Raw genomic sequence first — 22,009 nt, 5'->3', positions numbered from 1 at the left:
AAAGAACCAACTATTTATTTTGTTAATTTTTCCAGTTGTTTCTTTTGTTTCAATTTTGTTGATTTCGGCTCTGATTTTAACTATTTCCTGTCTTCTACTACTTTTGTTATTGGTCTGCTCTTCTTTTTCTAGTGCTTTGAGCTGTAGTGTTAAGTCGTTTATTTGTTGATTTCTACTTCTTTTTTTGAATGCACCCCATGAAATAAATCTTCCTCTAAGTACTGCTTTCATAGTGTCCCAGAGATTTTGATATGATGCGTCTTTGTTCTCGTTTACTTCTAAGAATTTTTTTATTTCCCTCCTGATGTCTTCTGTTATCCATTCATCATATAATAGTGTATTATTTAGTCTCCAGGTATTGGAGAAGTTTCTGTTTTTTATTCTGTCATTTATTTCTAATTTCAATCCATTATGATCTGATAGAGTACAAGGTAGTATCTCTATCTTCTTGTATTTGCTAACAGTAGCTTTGTGGCATAAAATATGGTCTATTTTAGAGAAGGATCCATGTGCTGCTGAGAAGAAAGTGTATTCGTTCTTTGTTGGATGGTATATTCTATATATGTCCGTTAAGTCTAAATTGCTGATTGTGTTGTTGAGATCTATAGTTTCTTTATTCAATTTTTGTTTGGACGATCTATCCAGTGGTGAGAGAGGTGTGTTAAAATCGCCTAGTATTATTGTGTTGTGGTCTATTTGATTTCTGGATGAGCCAATGTTCGGGGCATAGATATTTATGATTGTTATGTCTTGCTGATTTATGGTTCCCTTAAGCAGCATGTAATGTCCTTCTTTATCCCTTCTGACTAGTTTTGGTTTGAAGTCCACATTATCTGAGATGAGGATGGATATTCCAGCTTTTTTGCTGTGTCCGTGTGCATGGTATGTTTTTCCCCATCCTTTCACCTTTAGTCTATGGGTGTCTCTTTCTATGAGATGAGTCTCTTGCAGGCAGCATATTGTTGGATTTTTCTTTTTAATCCAATCTGCCAGTCTGTGTCTTTTGATTGATGAATTCAGGCCATTAACATTCAGGGTTATTATTGTGATATGATTTGTATTCCCAGTCAATTGACTCATATTTGTTTTGACATGATTTGGTTTCTCCTTTATTTGGCTATTCCTTTAGGCTAGCGCCTCCTGTTGCTGATTTGCATCGTTGTTTTTCATCTCTTCCTCATGGAATATTTTGCTGAGAATGTTCTGTAATGCTGGCTTTCTTTTTGTAAATTCCTTTAGCTTTTGTTTATCATGGAAGGATCTTATTTCATCGTCAAATTTGAAGGTAAGTTTTGCTGGGTATAAGATTCTTGGTTGGCATCCGTTTTCTTTCAGGGCTTGGTATATGTTTTTCCAGGCCCTTCTAGCTTTTAGGGTCTGGATTGAAAAATCTGCTGATATTCTTATTGGTTTCCCCCTGAATGTAATTTGGTTCTTTTCTCTTGTGGCCTTTAAAATTCTGTCTTTATTTTGTATGTTAGGTATTTTCATAATAATGTGCCTTGGTGTGGGTCTGTTGTAATTTTGTATGTTTTGAGTTCTATAAGCCTCTTGTACTTGGTTTTCCATTTCATTCTTCAGATTTGGGAAATTTTCTTATATTATTTCATTGAATAGATTGTTCATTCCTTTGGTTTGTTTCTCTAAGCCTTCCTCAATCCCAATAATTCTTAAATTTGGCCTTTTCATGATATCCCATAATTCTTGTAGATTCTGTTCATGATTTCTTACCATCTTTTCTGTTTGGCCAACTTTGCTTTCAAGATTAAATAATTTGTCTTCAATGTCTGAGGTTCTGTCTTCCAGGTGTTCTATCCTATTGGTTATGCTTTCTATGGAGTTTTTAACTTGGTTTATTGTTTCCTTCATTTCAAGTATTTCAGTTTGGTTTTTTTTCAGTATCTCTAACTCTTTATTGAAATGATCTCTTGCTTCCCGTATTTGGTCTTTTAACTGTTGATTGGTGCGATCATTTAATGCCTGCATTTGCTCTTTCATCTCCTCCTTCAATGCCTGCATTTGCTCTTTCATCTCCTCATTAGCTTCCCTGATCGTTTTAATTACGTACATTCTGAACTCCCTTTCTGACATTTCTTCTGCTGTGCTGTCATTGGGTTTTATTGATGTAGTATCTAGGTTTGTTTGGGACATTTTCTTCCCTTGTTTTCTCATATTGGTCAGCTGTCAGTGGGACCCTGAGATATTGCAGTTTTCCACTATTGGCTTATAGTGTCCCAGTGGATTTCCAGTGTATCACCTCCCAGCCTTCAGTAGCCTGATGTCTTGGAGGAATCTGATAAAGCAGCTCATCCGAAGAAAACTGCCCCTAGCCCCCTACTGGTTCCACGGTTTGGAACTGGCTCTGTGCGGAAATGCTCTCACTGTGGGCCTGCACTGTGCAGCTGGCCGTGTGGGAAGAGTCCACTGCCGGAGTGTGGAAGGCTACCTTGGGAAGACTCTAGCTGCCCTGCCCGGCTCCGATAAGCCACCTCTATCTGGGCCTGCCACCCGGGCCGAGCTTTACCCAGTGGGCAGACTCACCCGTGGCTCCACTTCAGTCCGAGTCTCTCAATGCCCCCCTTCTTAACTCCTGGGTTCTGGAGCGACTGGGGGTGCAGTCTCCCTCTAGGCCGCCATCTTGGATCGCCCCGTGAAGAGAGCCCGCAGCTGGAGTGGGCAGAGCCGCCTGAAGAGGTCTCCGGCTGCCCTGCCCTAATCCCAGAGGCTGCCTGCAGATCGAGGCTCTCCGCTGGTTCGTTGCCGGAGTACACTGCGCTGCAACGGCTCTGGGACTCGGAGCTTATTCTGGTCAGAAAGGCTCTCACTAGCGGGCCAGTTCCGTTCTGAGAACCTGGAGAAGCTGGCTGTGTGGGCGGGGCCCACCGCCGGAGTGTGCAGGGCTGCCTGTGGATGACTCTAGCTGCCCTGCCCGGCTCTGATAAGCCACCTCTATCTAGGCCTGCCACCCGGGCCGAGCTTTACCCAGTGAGCAGACTCACCCGTGGCTCTATTTCAGTCCGAGTCTCTCAATGCCTCCCCCTCTTAGCTCCTGGGTTCTGGAGCGACCGGGGGTGCAGTCTCCCTCTAGGCCGCCATCTTGGATCGCCCCGTGAAGAGAGCCCCTCAGCTGACTCTTAATAGTAGATAGGAACAAGGTCAATATGACCAGCTTGATCTAAAATACCTAGCAAAACAGTTATAATCAAAATACATCCATATCTGGGCATTTAGAAGAAAAACAATAGTGCTTTTAAATAAAAATTAAGATGTACACTTGTATCAGTCCTACAGCCCTAATGCCTCCAAACTTCTGAGGTTTGTTTTTGTGAGGCTCATATTTATCCCTGCCTACCCAAATTAAACTAGCCTCTGTACTTAATTTTCCTTTCCTTAAATCGACATTTAACCCCACAACCAAAACCTACTCATTCCAATAACAGGACACACTAGACTAGAAGAGCCCCCAACTTATTCCCTTACTAATAAGGCTAAAAACATTCACCAGGGTTAAAGAATTCTACCTTGCTGCATGTGTATAAACTCTGTTTTATTGTCTGAATCTATTCAAATACAATATAATGCCCCACAAAACATGTATTATGTTAAATATGAAAACTGTACCTTACAGGAATGTGTCAATTAAATTCTATGGCAGAGTCTGGGACAAATTTTTATAAACCAAACATGTCTTTTACTCTTGTTAATTTCATTTTGTATTTTCCTTATAAACTCTATAACTCTTGTTTGTTAATAGAGCATCAGGGATGTCTCCCTTCTCCAATGACCCTCCTTTTTGCAACCTGGTTCCCTGTAAAAGTGCTAAACAATTTATCTGGTGGCTAATAGCTGGCATTGTTATTGTGGTTGGGATGATCACCTGTGAATTTTACTGAAACTTGGAAAACTCAAGTACATATTGATCAAGAAATTTTAAGTGAGGTTTAGCAACTAAAAGATTGTTATGTGGCTAAGGAGAACAAATACAAGATTTGCAATGAACTCAGAGACTCCAATGCCATTATATTACTACTCACTTTTGCATTATTAGAGTTCCATACAATGATACTGGGGTTCAATGGCAGAGTGTAAGTAATCAGTCAATGGGATTTGATCCTTTTCATAATGCTTCTTTGGATGTATTAAAATTACAGTCTCTGGTCCTGGCCATGGCTAATGTCCAAATACCTACTTTTGATAATGAAGAAAATTTGAAGCAGCTTAGCTAAAGGGATATATTCCCTTAACCCTTTTGAGTAATTTTCTACACATGTAGCTGGACTGCTTACTTTGACTATACTGTTAATTGTATCCCTAGACTTATTTTATGTAATTTGTTGAGCAGGAGGAAAAGACTAAACCACCAGGAAAATATGGTTCCAAGATTGATCATGCTTGCTATGCTCCAAAGGAACTGAACCCATGAACTCATGGGAAAAACAAACCAAATCTGAAGGAGGCATGACTAGAAATAACAGAACCCTTAATTATGTTACATGCTAAAATCATTTTCTTAACACGACAAATTAATCTTCCATGCTAAAATTATACTAACGTTAGTAAGTGAATTAGTCTTTATTCTATATGCTACAATTGTTTTCCCTAACCTAACAAACTAGTTAATCTGTTAATCTTCATTTGTTGCTATAATGTTTTTCTTCTCCCTATTTTTATAGTTTTTTTTTTTCCCTTAATAAAGTGGTCAGCTAAGCGGCAATTGCTGGAAAACATCCCAGATCATCCCTCCTCCCACTGATCACCACCTGATCTCCTGGATCAGCATAAAAAGAGTTAACATCCCTCTCATGACCTCAAGGCTTCCCCCCATGCATCTCCCTCTACGTGATCCTCATATTCACTTCCAGGACTCTGAAAGGAAGCCCCTTCCCCCATGTGGCCTCCTTCCAGTGTGAAGAAATCAGACATTTTGATGCCCAATTTCCTCTTTCCTTGCAGAGTCTGGATTATTAGATATGGAAAATGAAAAATCCCCAAGATAATGTGGCCTGGAAAAAGGGAGTGAAAAAAGGGCTTCCATCTCCTGAGACAAAGGGTTTCCAGATGTTGACTGCGAAAGGGAAGAAGGGCTTTATCACCCCTAATGTGAGTCCCTAGAGAGCATTAATCCCTTCAAAGATAGATCTGCAGAGTCTCAACCCAGAGGGTCAAAATCCTAAACCCTCAAACTGACATACTCACTGATCCCAAACTCCTGAGTAACCAAGAAAACTGATATGCTCACTAAATCACCCCTCAAAATAACCTAAATAAACCCAGTCCCTTTCTTTGTTCAGTGGCTCATTTTCCCCCAGGAAAGTGGGTCCACCGATGCCATTTCATCCCTGCATCCCCTGTTCCTGTATGAAACTTCATTCCTGAATAAACAGCTGAGCTGATTCATGAAGTTTGTGTCTGTCCTGATCTTTTTGTGCTAACACTTGGCATGGAATCCTGATTGGAAATATATTAGTATATATGATGTTATAGGTGAGTTTATAAATATACATTAAAATATGTATGAATATTCATATAAATGTGAATGATTATACTTGTAAGTGCATTTGGTTTTGATGTACTGTTATGTGTGGGTAGCTTTGGGGTAGGGCTATGGTTAGGGTCAAGGAATGAACATGTATATATTTGAATAAAAAAGAAAATATGCATGAAATTATGTAGAAAAACCTATACAAATGTATATGTTCTAATGAAAGGAGAGGTTTTTTGATCTACCTCTATGCTGACATTTTGATTTAAAATTGGACAATGGATTCATAGGTGATAATATATTAATATATGTGATATAGGTGAGTATATAAATGAAACTAGAAAAATATATATGAATATTCACAAAAATGTTCAAGATTATACATGTAAGAACTTTTTCATTTTGATGTAGTGTTACGAGTGGGAGTAGGTTTTGGGATATAGCTAAGGTTAGGATTATGGAACAAATAATTATAACTATATATTTGAATTAAAAATAAAAATGTAGGTGAAATTATTCAGGAATACACATGTATGTATATAATACATATGTATATATGTGTAAGAGCTTCTTCATTTTGATTAAGTGTTAGCCATGGGAGTAGGGAATATATATATATGTATGTATATATATTTGTATTGTATTTGTGTGAATATATATATATATATGTATATATATATATATATATATGTTAATATATATACTAACTGATAGGTTTTGGTCCAGCTCTATGGTAACATGTTGGTTTTATAGTGGGCCATGGATTCTTGCTTTAAAATATGTTAATATATACATATGTTATAGGTGAGTATATGAATGAACCTGGTAAAATATCAATGAATATTTATATAAATGTAAATGATTATCTGTGCAAAGGCTATGGGTTTTTATGTAGTATAATGTGTGGGAGTAGGTTTAGAGGTAGATCTAAGGTTAGGGTTAGTAAATGAACATAACTAAAAAAAAAGGAAAATAGACAATTATGTAGGAAAACCTATGCAAATATGTATGTTCTCATAAAGGGTAGGTTTTGGTCTAGCTCCATGGTAACATGTTGCTTTAAAGCTGGGTCTTGTATGCTTGCTTGAAAATAAATTTATATATATATATATATATTATAGGTGAGTGTATAAATGAACCTGGCAAACTATACATGAATATTCACATAAATGTACAAGATTATATAAGAAAGGGCTTTTGTTTTGATATAGTGTTAGGGGTGGGAGTAGGATTATGTGTAGGCCTAGGATGAGGGTGAGGGAATGAATATGTATAATTACATGATTGAATAAAAATGAAAGTATGTAGGAAAACCTATACAAATGTACATGTTTTCAAAATGGATAGGTTTAGGTCTGGCTCAATGATGATATTTTTATTGAAAACTGTGCCATATATTCATAGGTGAAAATATATTAATACATACATTATAGGTGAGATCTAAATGTACCAGTGAAATATCTATGAATATTCATATAAATGTACATGAGTACACATGTAAGGGCTTTTGCATTTTGATGAAGTGTTAGGGATGGGAGTAGATTTAGGGGTAGCCCTAGAGTTAGTGTTAGGAAATAAACACATATAACGATATATTTGAGTAAACAAAAATGTTAAATTATGTTGGAAAAACTATACAAATTTACTTATTTTCATAAACAGATGTTTCAATCTAGCTCCATGGTGAGTTTTTTCAATACTGGGTCTTACATTCATACATGAAAATTATTAATATATATTATATTATTTGTGAGTATATAAGTATACCTGTTGAAATAAGTATGAATATTTTTGTAAATGTACATGATTATATATGTAAAGGCTTTGGCTTTTTGATGTACTGTTCAGCGTGGAAGTAAGCTTAGGGGTAAGGCTATGATTAGGATTAGGAATGAACATTACAACCATATATTTGAATAAAAAATGAAAATATATGTGAAATTATGTAGGAAAACCTATCCAAATATATATGATTTCACAAACAGCTTTAGTTCTAGGTCTGTGCTGACATATTGTATTAAAAATGGGCCATCAATTCGCACAGAAGTATATTAATATATATTATAGGGGATTTTATAAATGTACCTGTCAAAATATCTAGGAATACTCATATAAATGTATATGATTATATGTGTAAGGTCTTTTGTGTTTTGATGTAGCATTAGGGGTGTGAATAGGTTTAGGGATAGGGTTGGGGAACAAACGTATAACTATATTTGAATAAAAAAATGAAAATATACATGAAATTATGGAGGATACCTATATATATGTTTTCACAAAAGGATATGTTCAGTCTAGCTCCATGCTGACAAATTGGCTTAAAACTGGGTCATAAATTCTTGAGTGAAATATAATATATATGATATTTTAGAGGAGTATATAAATATGCCTGTAAAGTATAGCCACCATTTGCTATATCTCTTTTTTCTCTTTGTTCATACTTTTACCTTCCTATCACATTTTCTTTTCTTTTACTGAACTGTATTTTTACTATCTTTTAGAACTGCTTGGTTTACATAATTCCTGCCCCCACCATTCATTATGTTGTGGTTGTTAATAATGTGGATGGCATCCTTGACACCTGCTATTTATATCAATGCCAGATCAAGTTCATAGCAACTTATTGCTGTTGCTGTTGGCAACTGCTGATCCTGCCATTCCTCTTTGTGGTAATTAGTATTGTAGATGTCATATTATGCACCTGGTATTTATTTTAATGGTGTATATTGTTTACTGCTCTTTTTGCTGTTGTTTCTCCTGTTTCTGTGAGGTGCTGGGAATCTAATGGGACACTACCAGTTCACAGGATAGTGACTCTGCTGCTGAACTACACCCAAAACCCCGTCAAAAGAAAGCATAACTTGCTCCACACCAACTATACTCAAACTTCAATAATATTTTAATGCAAACAATGGGAGACAAAACCCCCAAACCAATGACAAGGCCTCAAGTAGGAAAGACTGGGAGAGTGTTCTTAGGTCCCTCTCTTGGACATCCACTTCTAAAACAAAAACAGAATGAACTACAAAGATAATGGGCACCAAACTATGAGGGTCACAATGTGTATTGCTCCCGTATTCCTTTAGAATAGAGCATTATTAATTGAATAAGAACAACTACAAAGGTGCACCCCACAATACCCTTCTGGATATAATTGTTGAATCTACAAGAATCCCATTCTTTTTTAAAATATATTTTTAGTTGTACATGGACACAATACCTTTATTTTATTTATTTTTTGGTGCTGATGATTGAAGCCAGTGCTTCACATGTGGTAGGCAAGCACTCTACCACTGAGCTATAATCCCATTCCAAGAATCCCATTCTTATGAGACCCACAGGGAAAGTGGGATCCTCAAACCCTCACAGTACACACTGTATTGAAATAAACTAATAATTACCAAAGAACTAGCAGGAAAACTATACTACACAACCCAATTGGAAATGTACTGAAAAATTCATAAACACCTGGTTATCCAGAAAACTTTGCCCAGAGAAGTGTGTACTCTAAACATGGAAGAGAAATCCATTCCAACAGATGCACAAAATTCAACACAGGAATACAAGAAATAGGAAAAGCAATGTAACATGATACCACCTAAAGTTCTTAATTTAGCAAAACTGGCTTCAAAGATATGAAGTGGATGAAATATCAGATAAAGAATTCAAAAGAATGAATACAAAATGATCAAGGAATTCCAAGAGAGCACAGAAAAACAACTGAATGAATTAAGGAAGTTAGTACAGGCTATCAATGAGAAATCCAATAAGAAGGAGCTACTGAAAAAGAACCTAATAGAAATTTTGGAAAATAAAGGCACAATAAATCAAATAAAATGTTCAGCTGAAGGTCACTCTTAGTAGAGTACACCACGCAGGAGAATCTTAGACCTGGAAGACAGTGGCTAGCCTTGAACATTCAGATAGTGTTTAAAAAAAAAAAAAAAAGAAAAGAAACATAACCAGAATATATAAGAACTCTAGAACAAAATTAAGAAACCAAATTTAAGAATCACTGGGATCAAAGAGTGTTTATGAGATTTAGGTTAATGGCATGGATAACTTCTACAGGGAAACAATAGAAAATTTTGCAAATCCTGGGAATGAGATGAATATCCAAATACAGGAGGTATTCAGAACCCAACAGAGACAAGATCAACTAAGAATATCCATAACACATTTATTATTAAAATACCTAATACTTGGAACAAGGATAGAACTTTAAAAGCCTCAAGAGAAAAATATCAGGTCACATTTAGAAGTAAGACAGAATTACTTCTGATTTCTCAACACACACTCTAAAATCCAGGATGGCTTGGAATGCACTACAGAAAATACAAGAAATACATACAGAAGGAATAATCAAAGGCAAATGCCAAAGATCACAAATGAACAAACCTCATTTGAAGAGTAATGAAACAAATGAGAAATATGGTCAAACTAAACATTATAAATAAATTAAAATGACAGGAATTTATAAACCTTTCTCTAAAATAATACTGAATAGCCAGGCACAGTGGTCAAGGCTATAATCCCAGTTTGAGGCAGGAGGATTTCAAGTTTAAAGAGAGCCCAGCAATTTAGCAAGGTCCTAAGCAACTTAGAGAGACCTGTTTTCAAATAAAGTATAAAAAGGGGTAGGGATGTGACTCAGTGGTTCAGTGTTCCTGGGTTCAATCCCCAATATGTATATATGTATAAACACACAAATAAATAAATAAATGAAAAAAACACTGAATATGAAAGGTCCAAACTCTCCAATTAAAATACATAGGTGGGAAGAATGGATTAAAAATCAAGACCCAATTATATGTTATTTACAAGAGACTCACTTTACTGGCAGGTAGCCATGGGCTGGAAGTGAAAAGATACTGATTATACTATGCAAATGGAGCCTGAAAACAAGTAGGAGTAGCTACTGTAACACTTGGCAAAGGAGACTTCAAGTTAAAATTAAACTGAGAAAGAAATTGGGAGACCAATTCCATTCACAATAGCATTAAAACAAAACAAAACAAAAACAAAAAAACCTAGGAATAAATGTATTCAAGGTGGTGAAAGACTTTTCTAATTAAAACTATAGAACACCGAAGAAAGAAATAGAAGATAATAGAATATGGAAAGACTTTTTATGTTCATGGGTAGGCAGAATATTGTTAAGAAGGATATATTACCAAAAGTAATACATGAATAAAAACCCTAGGTATTAGACTAAATCCTTTGCAACTTCTAGAAGAAAACAGGGTGAACAAGCCAACATACAGGGACAAGCAACAATTTCCTCAAGCTCAGAGGAAATATTACCAGGAATTAATGATAGATGGCATCAAATTAAAAAGCTTCTGCACAACAAAGGAAACAATTAACAATGTGAAGAGAGAACCTACAGAATGGGAGAAAATCTTCTAGCTACTCTTCTGACAGAGGACTAATATCTACAATCTGTGAAGAAGTCAAAAAATTAAAGACCCAGCAGGGTATGCCTGCAATGCACCCAACGGTGCATTCCTTAATCATGGCAATTTGGTAGGCTGAAGTAGGGAGACTGCAAGTTTGAGGCCAGCCTCAGCAATTTAGTTATATGCTGTCTCAAAAATAGAAAGGTGGTGGGGATGTAAGTGATACAGTGCCCTTGAGTTCAATCCCAAACCAAAAAAATACATAAATAAAAAAATAATCCCCCCAAACCAAACAAAAACAAAGTAAAACAACTTACTATACACAAAAAAATCCCCCAATAATTAAAGGGCCAATGAATTAAACAGTCACTTCTCAAAAGAAGAAATACAAATGTCCTACAAGTATATAAAAATATGTTCAAAATATAGCAATTAGGGAAATGCAAATCAAGTGGGGAAATAAAAACTAAATGAGGAAATAAAAATTAGGGAAATGCAAATCACACTTAGATGGCAACCACTGAGAATGCTAACAATAATAAATGCTGGAGAGGATGTGGGGGAAAAGGTGCAGTTTTACCCTACTGGTGGAATTGTAAATTAGTTGCAACCACTATAAAAATCAGCATGGATTTTCCTCAAAAGATTTGGAAAGGAACCACCATATAACCCATCTATACAACTCATTGGTATCCCAAAGAATTAAAGTCATCAAATAAGTCATCAAATTATAGTAATATGTGTACACCCATGTTTATAGCAGCACAATTCACAATAGCCAAATTATATAATCAGCCTAGGTGTCTGTAAGTGGATGAATGGATAAAGAAAATGTGGTACATGTACACAATGGAGTTTTGTTAAGCAATAAAGAAGAATGAAATTATGTCATTTGCAGGAAAATGGATGGCATTTGAGAGCATTATGTTAAGTGAAATAAGCCAATCTCAGAAAAGTTAAGGGTTGTATGTTTTTTCTCACGTGTGGAGCAACAGAAGAAAAAGGAAAAGAAAAGTGTAGGGTGGGGGAACCTCACAAAAGCTGTAAATAGACTAGTAGAGTAGAGGAAAGGAACCAGGGCGAGGGGGAAGGAGAAAAGGGAAAGGGGAAATCCTGGAAAATATGAATCAGATCATATTGCTATATTGTGTACATGTACAAATATTTAACAGTGAATCCCCCTATTATGTATAATTCTAAGCACCAATAAAACATGGAAAATATTTAAAATAAAAAATATAAATAAAATAAGCATCAAGTCACCTTTTTTTTTTTTTTTTTAATTAAAGGGGAAGAAAATCCCAATTCAAATTAAGTATTTTGTAGAAACAGTTTTCCAGGAAAATAATTTAACAGAGGAAGCTATTAACTGTGTATACTCATATGCAATGTTTTATTCCTTCAAGATTTTATAAGGTTTAAATGAGATAATCCTTCCACTGCTCATTAGCACAGGCTCCTATGTAACCATTTAAAAAGTTGATCTTTAATATTATTATAATCACTCGTAAGTCGTGTATTGTTTGTATTTATCAAGTTTACCCAGATTCTTCAAAAATATGCATTACTAAATCAACTAAAATTGGTATTCTTAGAAATATGTGCATTTCTTCCAGTCTTCGGAATAAAATAATAGTAGTTTATCAAGATGAACTAAGACTTAAAGAAATAAAAGGTCTCATTAAAACGTGATTGTGGTTAGTTGGGTCCATGTTCAAACATCAATACTAAATTGCCTACTTAGAAAGACAAACTGGCTTTTATGACATATTAAAATGGAATTGACTATTTATATAGTACCTTTTGACCATAAAATGTAATATTAATCATAAATATTAACTATAGAAGTTTTAGATCTCAACAGTCAATATGAAAAAAAAACCAAGACTATGTCAACATTATTTTCTATACTTCAAAGTCCAGAATTTATACAAATGCTGATTCTAGCCTTGTAAATTTGAACAATTTAGTTAAAATTATACATGATAATGGAAGATATTAATAGATTATCACATATTTCTCTACTCTGATTTTGTTATAATTAATGAAGTCAAATAACCTGATTTCATGATCATTAATGCAATAAACTTTTGTTGGCAAGTCTCACATGGAATTTAAAAAGTATTTAAAAAAGAAAGCAAATTTAATAGAAAAAATGAAAAGAATTATTTGTTTTAACAAAATTTATTATGCAGTAATTACAAAGATTAAAGACTTTCATCTCAAATAAAAATAACTTATAATTACACACATATTATAGTACCTTATAGAGTGATTCCAATAAATATGACAGGAAATGCAGTGCATTTTTAAATTGGAGAGACATACTTTCTCATTCACAGTGTTGGACACAGGAAAGCCTGTTCACATAAGGATTTGTATAAAGTCATGCTCTTAGTAACAGTTCACACAGAGCTGTGTCAACACAATTCTTTCAGAACGTGAAGTAGCGGGCAAACCACTCCTGGCGCTGGGGATCTGGAGAAGCCACAGGGGAAGCTTCACTCTGAGGAGGACTAAATTCACAAAAAGAGAGACATGTAACCCAACATTAAGAGGTTTTTGCAAATTAAAGGGAAAAAGCACATAAAACATCAATGTAGATTACCCCAACTGCTTCCCCATGTCTGAAGCTATGTTTTAAAGACTTGCTACTCCTTCTACACTATGATCAGTTCTTCAGTCCTTGAGAGTGCTAGAGTGCATCAGTAAGTAAGAAGGAGCCATATCACAAGTATTAAAAAGCAAAAAACAATTGAGAAAAATAATGTCACCTTTGAATAAAAAAGTTCTGGAGGAATTGTGGGAATTAAGATAAAATGATATTATCTTTGAGCACCTTCCCCCTTTAGTTAAAAATTTTCAGAATCTGACAAAATCATGATTCTTACAGATACAGCCTTACATATAATTGAATTAAAGTAACTAAATCAAGATACATTATTTTTACTATTTGCATATTTATATGAGACTTTCATTTCAAAATTCTATAAGTAGATACTCCAAGAAAAGAAATTCACTAAAAATTGAATTTCTCCTCTATCTTCAAAGTTACATAATTTATACTATCTTAATTTTAACTAAAGATTCTTCGGGTTACTTGAGAAAACAAAAGGATCCCTACCGTCTTTGGGGGAAATTACAAGGCACGCAACAATGTGTAATGGAAACTCCAGTAGTCATGTTCCTTGAGCTCATGCACATGCATCTTACTGATACCTGAACGTACCCATGCACAAAGGAAAATAAGCAACACAAAATATTTAGCAGAAAACACATTCAGAGATGTTACTTGGTTATTTTTCACTATTTAAAATTAGTCATTAACTATGTCATAAATCACTTAGTCAAAGGAAAACCTTTCTGCTTCTAAAACTCTTACTAGTGGTACTACCTGACATTTACAGTATTTAAAACAAAATTATAAAAATAGAAAAATATTAAACTTAAAGGAGCGAAAAAAACAGCAGTAAGGTGATCATGAAACTGTGTTTCTCTGTCTTTGTCTAATAGGTTATTTAGTTGCACTTCACTTAAAAATTTACTCAATACATTTAATCAATAGCTCTGAGAAGATATACATATACAAATAGCCTGGTAAACAGGTAAGGAAAAAATATGAGAAACAAAACCATTTAATAAAAATTATTTTAAAGTTGTGCAATAAGGATAGATTATTAATAAAAAACTGGTGACAATACTAAAAATGAAGCAAATTCATCCATAAATATTAAAATGCTAAGCACAAGAATTATATGAAAACCTCTCCCATCATTTGAAAATGAATTGACAAGAAAATTTTAAAAACCTTGAACAGAATAAAAAGGGAGTTCTCTGGAGAGGTGATAAAAATATTTTGAAAATATTTCACAGTAATATTTCTTTACTTAGGTTGTTCTTAAAGTAGTAGATTTCTGCATGTAAGAAGATAAATTTCTCAAGTTAAAAAAGAAAAGAAAAAAATCGCTGGTGAGACATGGCTCACCTCAAAAATGTCTTGGGCTCTTTGGGTGGCACTGGTTGTGGAAGTGGTTTGCTGCTGTTGAACTCAATATCGTGGACTGGAGAGTTAGGAATGGGATCCAGGCGGTTAGGATGTCCATTGCCCACTCCACTGGATTCCAGAGCACTTAGATTGGGAACACTCACAAACCTGTTTGTTGGTGATTTATCATTCTTCTTCTTTTGCTGTATTAAAAATAATATAAGTGAGGCTAGTGCCTGCATAAGGACAAATGAGAAAATAAGAACAGTACAACAGTAGAAGATGTAAATTTGGCATGGGAAAATTTTGGAAGCTTTGTATTAAGTTAGGATGTTAAAAGTTAACCAGTGTTACCCAAAGTGTGGTCTGGGGATCCTTAGAAGTGTTATCTACATGGAATCCTCAAAGACAGATATGCTACCAGGACAGAAAGAATGAGGTAGAAACATTCAGGAGTGGTTCATTCCTATTTGTGAACCACTAATTGTGAAACTAGGGGAGGAGAAGGGATGTAGAAAGGGTACAGAAGGGAAAAGAGAATACTGGGAGGAAAAATGGAAACAAGTAGGGGGAAGAGTAGGTCTTGCAGATACTACCAGGTTACATGGATTTAAGCTAAAATTAGGAGAAGGAATAAAGTGAAAAATAATTTTAAAAGAGAGGTCCATGAACTTTAATCATCTGTCAAAGGGAGGCAGTTCTTGCCTGGAAAAAAAAAAAAGGAATGAGAGAATACTTGGTAAAGTAGTTTGAAACAAATTTCACATTTGTACTTAAGATCTAAACCTGAGTTAGAGACTTAGAGACTTAATTAATTTGGTTTTAAATTCACTGTGACAGCTTTCTGAGGAGAGAAAATTAAATCTGTATAACTTTTAATTTCTCAATTTATTGGCAGAATCTTTATCTGGCTCATAATTTTTTAAAATTTAAAGGTTAGAAAACAAAAGTAATCAATGCTTTTTTTAACTTAAAATTTTAATCAGTCTTTAAAATTAACTGAGATAAAAGGAAAACAATATCATATTGTCAAAAACCCATCAGCTTGCCACTCATTATGTTTAGTCTCAAAATACTTTATACCTTTAGAAGCAATGAGTATAATCTTGTTAGCAGAATTAAAAACTAACATATAAAATATTTAGAACATTTTTACTTTTTATTAGATGTATGCTAATTAAATTTATAATTTTTTCAAAATGATTCAAGTTCATAAAATATAATTAGTGTACACATTAGAACTTTTCTTTCACTTATTTTAAAGCAATTTTCTCACTACTTAGGTATTTTCCTCTGTGTCATATTTATAGAATGTATGACAAGGAGGTTATTTTAACATTATTGTAAAAAGAAAGGAAGAGTAATACCTTCTTCAGAACTATTTGGGAAAAATGAAGTCCTGTTAGGGATCAGATATAGCTGGGAAGTTCTTACAAATATATCTTGCATTTTCTCATTCTAGACACCAGAGGGCATAATTAAACTTACTAAGTTCTCTATTTTTAAGAAATCAAAAGCATCATTTGTGAAGTTCTATAGTAATGGTTTTATAGTTGAAAATTTTAATTCCAATAAAATAAATAACAAATGAAAAAATATTTCTAATATGTCTTAATTCAATAAGCCTCATAATTTTGCTTTACAACTAAAAAGTTTATGCCACCCTAAATCATCAATTTAAAAATTAATTCTATTCATCCATCCACCAGTTAATTTCTTCAGAGCTGTCTATGTAATTTCTTAAGAGCTTTCTATGTGCCAAGCAGTATTTAAGGTTCTAGAGATAACAGCTGCAAGCCCTCTCTACTTTAGTCATTTCATTGCACAAAATACTTAAGTTCTAAGTTTGGAGCATTTTAACTTGTAAAAAGGAAGGATGGATTCAGTGCTCTTATAGAGAAGTTTTATGAGCTTTGAAAGCAAAATTTGTGGGTAAGGGCCTAAAAGAAATAATCATGATGAGAAACTTAATAAAATCTGAAAAAATTTTTTATCATTAGCACTGTTATTTAATCTATTACTGATTTCTCCCCAAAGATTTATAATTCCTGGGAAGCTAATATACATTTATTTTTTCATCACTTGCTTTATTCCCAGAATAATATGTGGTGACTTCAAGAAAATGTGATGGAATTTTGCAACTAAGCAAATGTTCAATGAATACTCACTGTAACCAAAGCACTATGATCAGAATCATGGGAAACTGGGGTAAAAGAAATTCTAAGATTTAGCCATGTCCATTTCAAGGCTCTTCTATATGTCTTAGGAGAGTAATAAAGTATTGGAATAAGCTATATTTACTTTTTTTTTTTTTGATCGACAAGAAGTAAAGCCCTTTTCTGGACATTTCTGGGCAGCAAAAATATAAGTTCCATTAAGACCTGTAGGCTTTAAGCTAGGGATAGCTATTGGTTCTCCAGGACTGGAGTGTCTTTCTGGACCCTGTGAAGGTGTGAAGGATTGTGATTAGTAAGGACATGAGAAGAAATCAACATAAGGAGAGTTAGAAGTTTTATTTTCTTTGGAAATGCAAAAAACAAAAAGATAGAACCAAGGTAAATATTAGTAAAATACTTTAAGAAGTATAAATTATCAAATAAATATTAACAGTTTCATTCTGAAACTAAAAAAGAACTTATAAATTCTGGTGCTAGATTATTAAATTAAAAAATTTTTTGGGAGCTTAATTCTTTGCTGCTCCAAATAATTTAGCAAATTTTTAATCATGTGTAAGTCATATCCCTATTTTACAGTGTTTACATCACATACCTTAGCCAATGGATTAATAACACCAACAGTAGGGTTCGAGTTAAACACTTTGTTGAAGTTAGTTTCTCGATTGACTAATTCCAGCTGATAAAACTTATTATCCTCCTATGCAAAAAAATTATAAACATCTTTTCAACATTTTCTGCTGAATATTTACAAACTTAATTGTATAAATGCCATTTTATTCAAAATTTAATATAATACCTGTATACCTAGTTCAAAGATTTCTAGACCTGATTGCTGGGGTCTTAAAGGTTGTTGGTAGGTAAGTTTTCAACACCTTTTAACCCTATGCTCAGAGTCTTGACTCTACCCTTAATGCCTTTTCCTTCAAGACCAGATCTAAGTGTTTTATTTGATCTCATCTCTGTTTCACAGGGCTGAAAGTGGCATTTAAGCAGGTCTGATTTATAGTCGTGGGTCTGTGTGCATAGTTGAGTTGTTTCCATATGTGAAGATGACACTCTGACACATTTCTTCAGTACTTGGAAACAGATTAGATCTTAACCTTTTCTTTGAGATAGCACTGTATTCGATCAAATGTAACAGGGGAAAAAATGGACCATACAGATATAAAACCTTTGTCTCTGGCTTCTTGAACAAGGTCAACAAGTAGAAGAGAATGGGTGAAAATGTAGGGTTGTGCTTTAGTAGAACTAGATTCTAGTGGAATCTAGAAGCACTAGAAACTTCACCCTCATCTTTTTTTACCACTGTCTGTCATTTAAGTCATATAGAACCATGATGTTCATGAGAGTAAAACAACCCTTGGCTACATATTTTTGGCCCTGCTATTGACTGTTTGTGTTGCTTTGGAAAGTTACTTTATTCTCTGAAGCCTAATACCTACCCTGTGGTGAGGATAAACTTTGCTTCTGTAACAGCCCTCCTGGGTAAAAACTGGAAAATCAATATCTACATAAACATGGACTACAGATGAAATATATTTATAAAAACTGTTAACTGCATGTATGAAACAGTAATTTTCCATGTGTCTACTGCTATCAGACACAGCTATCTATGAAGCCTGTGCTCATGTGTACAATGCTTAGAACGCTGGGTAATTGGTGGATGGAAGCCATGCACCACACTATTTGCCCAAGGCCTGCTCCCAGGTTCCATCTATGGAACCTAATGTACCTTCTTGTTTTCAGTAGGAACTTCTAGTTCCAGAAAACAGAGACTTTCTTAAATTCTAAAAGAAATGTATTTTTTAAAAAAGGACTTCAGAAACAAATGTTGCTCTCAATGCTCTCTTTGCATGCTAACAGCTGAAGTTTTTAGTTGAATAGATCAATGAACACATAGAGTGATTAGGGCTCTATTTCTTGTTTTACTTCAAAAGATGTTCATTTATTAGCTGCAGTAAAAAGCAATATTTTAATTATTGACCAGGACATATAATTTTAGAAGACTCTGAAATGTTCTATGAATTTTAAAACATTTGTGTAATGTTTAGCCTTAGGGAAAAATGACTTTAATGAATACCATATATTTCTGTTCAATCTGTATTTTCTTTCCAGACACACTTCTTGACACCTCTGTTATTAAGTCTGCAAGAGACCATGGAACCCTTTTTCTATACAGTATCTCTGGATTAGTGTGTGGTTGAACACAGTTTAGGAAATTAACATGATTTCCTAAATGGTACATGATTGTGGTAACTGTTTCTTCCTAGCCAGTTCTAATTCCACATGTATAATACACATACATAGACATATTTCAATGGTATATTAACTGTTTAGTGGTAATGACATATTAAATATTTGATGTGTCAAATGTTCAACAGAAATGGAGATATTCTGTACTTTTCATTTTCATTTAGAATTACTTAAAAATATTCCCCATGCTTTCCCAAACAGTCTATTGATAATTAACAGGGTTATATCAAAAACAAAATATCTTACAATTAGTTTCTTTATGACCTGGTCTCTCTCCGTAAGCATGGCTTTTAATTCTGTAATCATCTGTATATCTTCTGGTTTTGATTCTCTCATTAGATATTTTTCTTCCATTTCTTCTAGTCTAAAAACAAGAACACCTTTAGCTCATTGATATGACTCAAACACATCCTTTTATAATACCTAGTATCCAATTAGTCCAGTTAAACAAACACAAAAATAAAAACACAGCTTTTGCTTTAAAAAACTTTCAAACCTAATCACACAACTGCCTCAAGAGCATCAAGAGCATAGTGTTATATTAACAGCTTTGTAAGTTACTTTTGTTGTAAGAATTTGCTCATTTTAAGTCATTTGAGAATATCCAGAGATGAAGTGAAGTAAGGTGAGGTGAAGTCTGCAAAAGAAATAATATGCTGAATGATACTAACCTAACAAACATGGACTTGATGCTAGAAATACAGGTTTACTATTGGGAGTGGTTACCATATATATAATATCGTGAGATGACATAAGGCTTGGTGATGTATATAAAAGGAACAAGAAAAGATATACGGAAATGGGAATGAAAGGCACACATGTATGACATCATTCTTTCCTGATTTATGAGAAATTCAGTTTAAAAATTCTGTATCAGCCAAGACAAATAACAGGAAAAAAAAAGGTTCATCAAGTAAAAGAAGAATTTTATTTCTTTGTAGGCCTATTTTTCCCTGAATGACAAGAGATGGCAACAGGACTGAATGCCATGAAGAATAAAACAGAGGTGACGCAGATCCTGCAGGGTCTGAGAGTATAGGACAGGGCAGATTGAGATGAATGCAAATGGAAAGTTCTGGCTTAGTTTGAAGAAAAAAAACAACAATTTAAGCTTTAGAAAATACAAATAATTAGAACTATTAAATTTTTTTATTGTTTTCAGGATATAAAGGACAGAAAAGGATAAACTTTAAGTCATGGCTAATGAAGATTCATTGAAAAATTTATTCACTCAACAAACATTGAGTAACTTCTATGAGATGTGATCTAACCAGTGATCTATCCCTGTGTCCCTATTCCTCAAATCTCAGAGGGTATTAGAGTAGTTTAGTACCTTAAAAGCCCTCTTCAACTCAGTATAAGCTAAAGATTTGGAGATAACACATTTGGCTACCTACCTTGCCCTGACTAAAGCTGTAATCTGTCATGTGCGGAGAGCTGAGGGTGATGAAGAACATGGGGTGAGGAAATGACAACCTAAGGATCTTTTACTACCTATACTTTTGCTCTTTGTGGACAATGCAGACTGAGTGAGGACTAATGTGATTCTCAGAGCTTACATAGAGTGGCCCTGCATTTCATCACAATATGGAAGGGTTTACTCTTATGTATTTATGGGCAATGATTTTAGGAAAATTGAGAAATACTATCTCATCAAGGAAATGACATTTGGGCTTTGTGCTGGAGTAGCCACAAAATGTCACTGGAGTACTTTATTTTAATCCCTACAAGCAAAATACACAATTTTTGAGCTGCTTCCTGCCACTGAATAAGAATACTTGACATAAATGGTAGCTAAAAAGTTAAATTTATAGCCTTATTTAAAACTATTATTTCTTTTTATTTCTATTATTTCTTATTTAAAACTATTATTTCTAGTACAATGAGAAGTTAAGATAAGGTGAGTCTAAATCAGTTGCAACCTCTGACCCTCCTTCAGTAAAGGTCTGTACTGAACCTACATTCTAGAGCATGCTTTTATTTAGCATAAACATTCATTACCTACAGCATCATCACCAGTTAATCCTCTCCACAAACTATCTTTACATTACCAAAACATTTCAATAAAAAAGTACCTGGATATTAAAGAAGAAAAATGATTGATAAGAAAGAAAAGCTATATGAATACAAAAGGGAAAGCATTAAAGGAGAGAACGAGTAATATGATACATATTTAACTTGCAAATTTACTTCTAGAATTATTGTTCTTTCAATATTTGAATGGAGAGAAATCTTGGTTCTCTTCCAATATCTACTTCAAGTCAACCCTGATCAACGTTTTCCCTTTTTCCAGGTGCCCAGGCAGCTTTCTAAACCAGCATTGCTTCTCCAAGACCAGTTGACTAAATGACTGATGTAGATGATTCTTAGTTTGTTCTTTAATCTTTTTGGTCACATGAAGGAGAGAGTCTCTGTTTGGCTCTATATATCATAAATGACCTTCTAACATATGCTTTTACCCCATTTTACAACACTCAGGCAGACCTTGAGCATTTAATGTTAGCTAGAATCCAATAGCACTATTTACACATAATTTACATTTGCACAATTATATCTTAACTTCTACTTAGAGAATGGGTAAGGTTTTTTTTTTTTTCATAGTGAGCACAGTTTTACTACAGTGATACCATAGGAATATCAACTTTTCTGTTAAATTCTTAAGTCAAAATGAGTAACTTAAAAATATTAAGAAAATAGTATAGGTAGCTAGAAA

The 22,009-nt window shown here is 34.1% G+C and overlaps 1 protein-coding gene across 8 annotated transcripts in view; it reads right to left on the bottom strand.

Annotated features, from left to right (window-relative positions):
• Positions 1 to 12,187: 12,187 nt before the first annotated feature.
• Positions 12,188 to 22,009, bottom strand: part of Fam184a (family with sequence similarity 184 member A) — a 136,307-nt gene continuing 126,485 nt past the window's right edge. For 4 of the 8 annotated variants that reach the window (XM_047559120.1, XM_047559123.1, XM_047559121.1 and 1 more), the window contains 4 exons: positions 19,543 to 19,660; positions 17,636 to 17,740; positions 14,867 to 15,069; positions 12,188 to 13,397 (listed from right to left, as the gene is read on the bottom strand). In XM_047559120.1, coding sequence (XP_047415076.1) covers positions 13,316 to 13,397; positions 14,867 to 15,069; positions 17,636 to 17,740; positions 19,543 to 19,660 — 508 coding nt within the window. In that variant the 3' untranslated portion in view covers positions 12,188 to 13,315. Of the gene's footprint in view, positions 13,398 to 14,005; positions 14,101 to 14,866; positions 15,572 to 17,635; positions 17,741 to 19,542; positions 19,661 to 22,009 lie in introns of those variants that run through there. The other 4 variants (XM_047559122.1, XM_047559126.1, XR_007109566.1 and 1 more) reach the window with 3 other exon arrangements.

The sequence above is a fragment of the Sciurus carolinensis genome, chromosome 7 (assembly GCF_902686445.1).
Source record: "Sciurus carolinensis chromosome 7, mSciCar1.2, whole genome shotgun sequence".
Taxonomy (NCBI): domain Eukaryota; kingdom Metazoa; phylum Chordata; class Mammalia; order Rodentia; family Sciuridae; genus Sciurus; species Sciurus carolinensis.
This window is presented reverse-complemented; position numbering and strand designations above follow the sequence as displayed.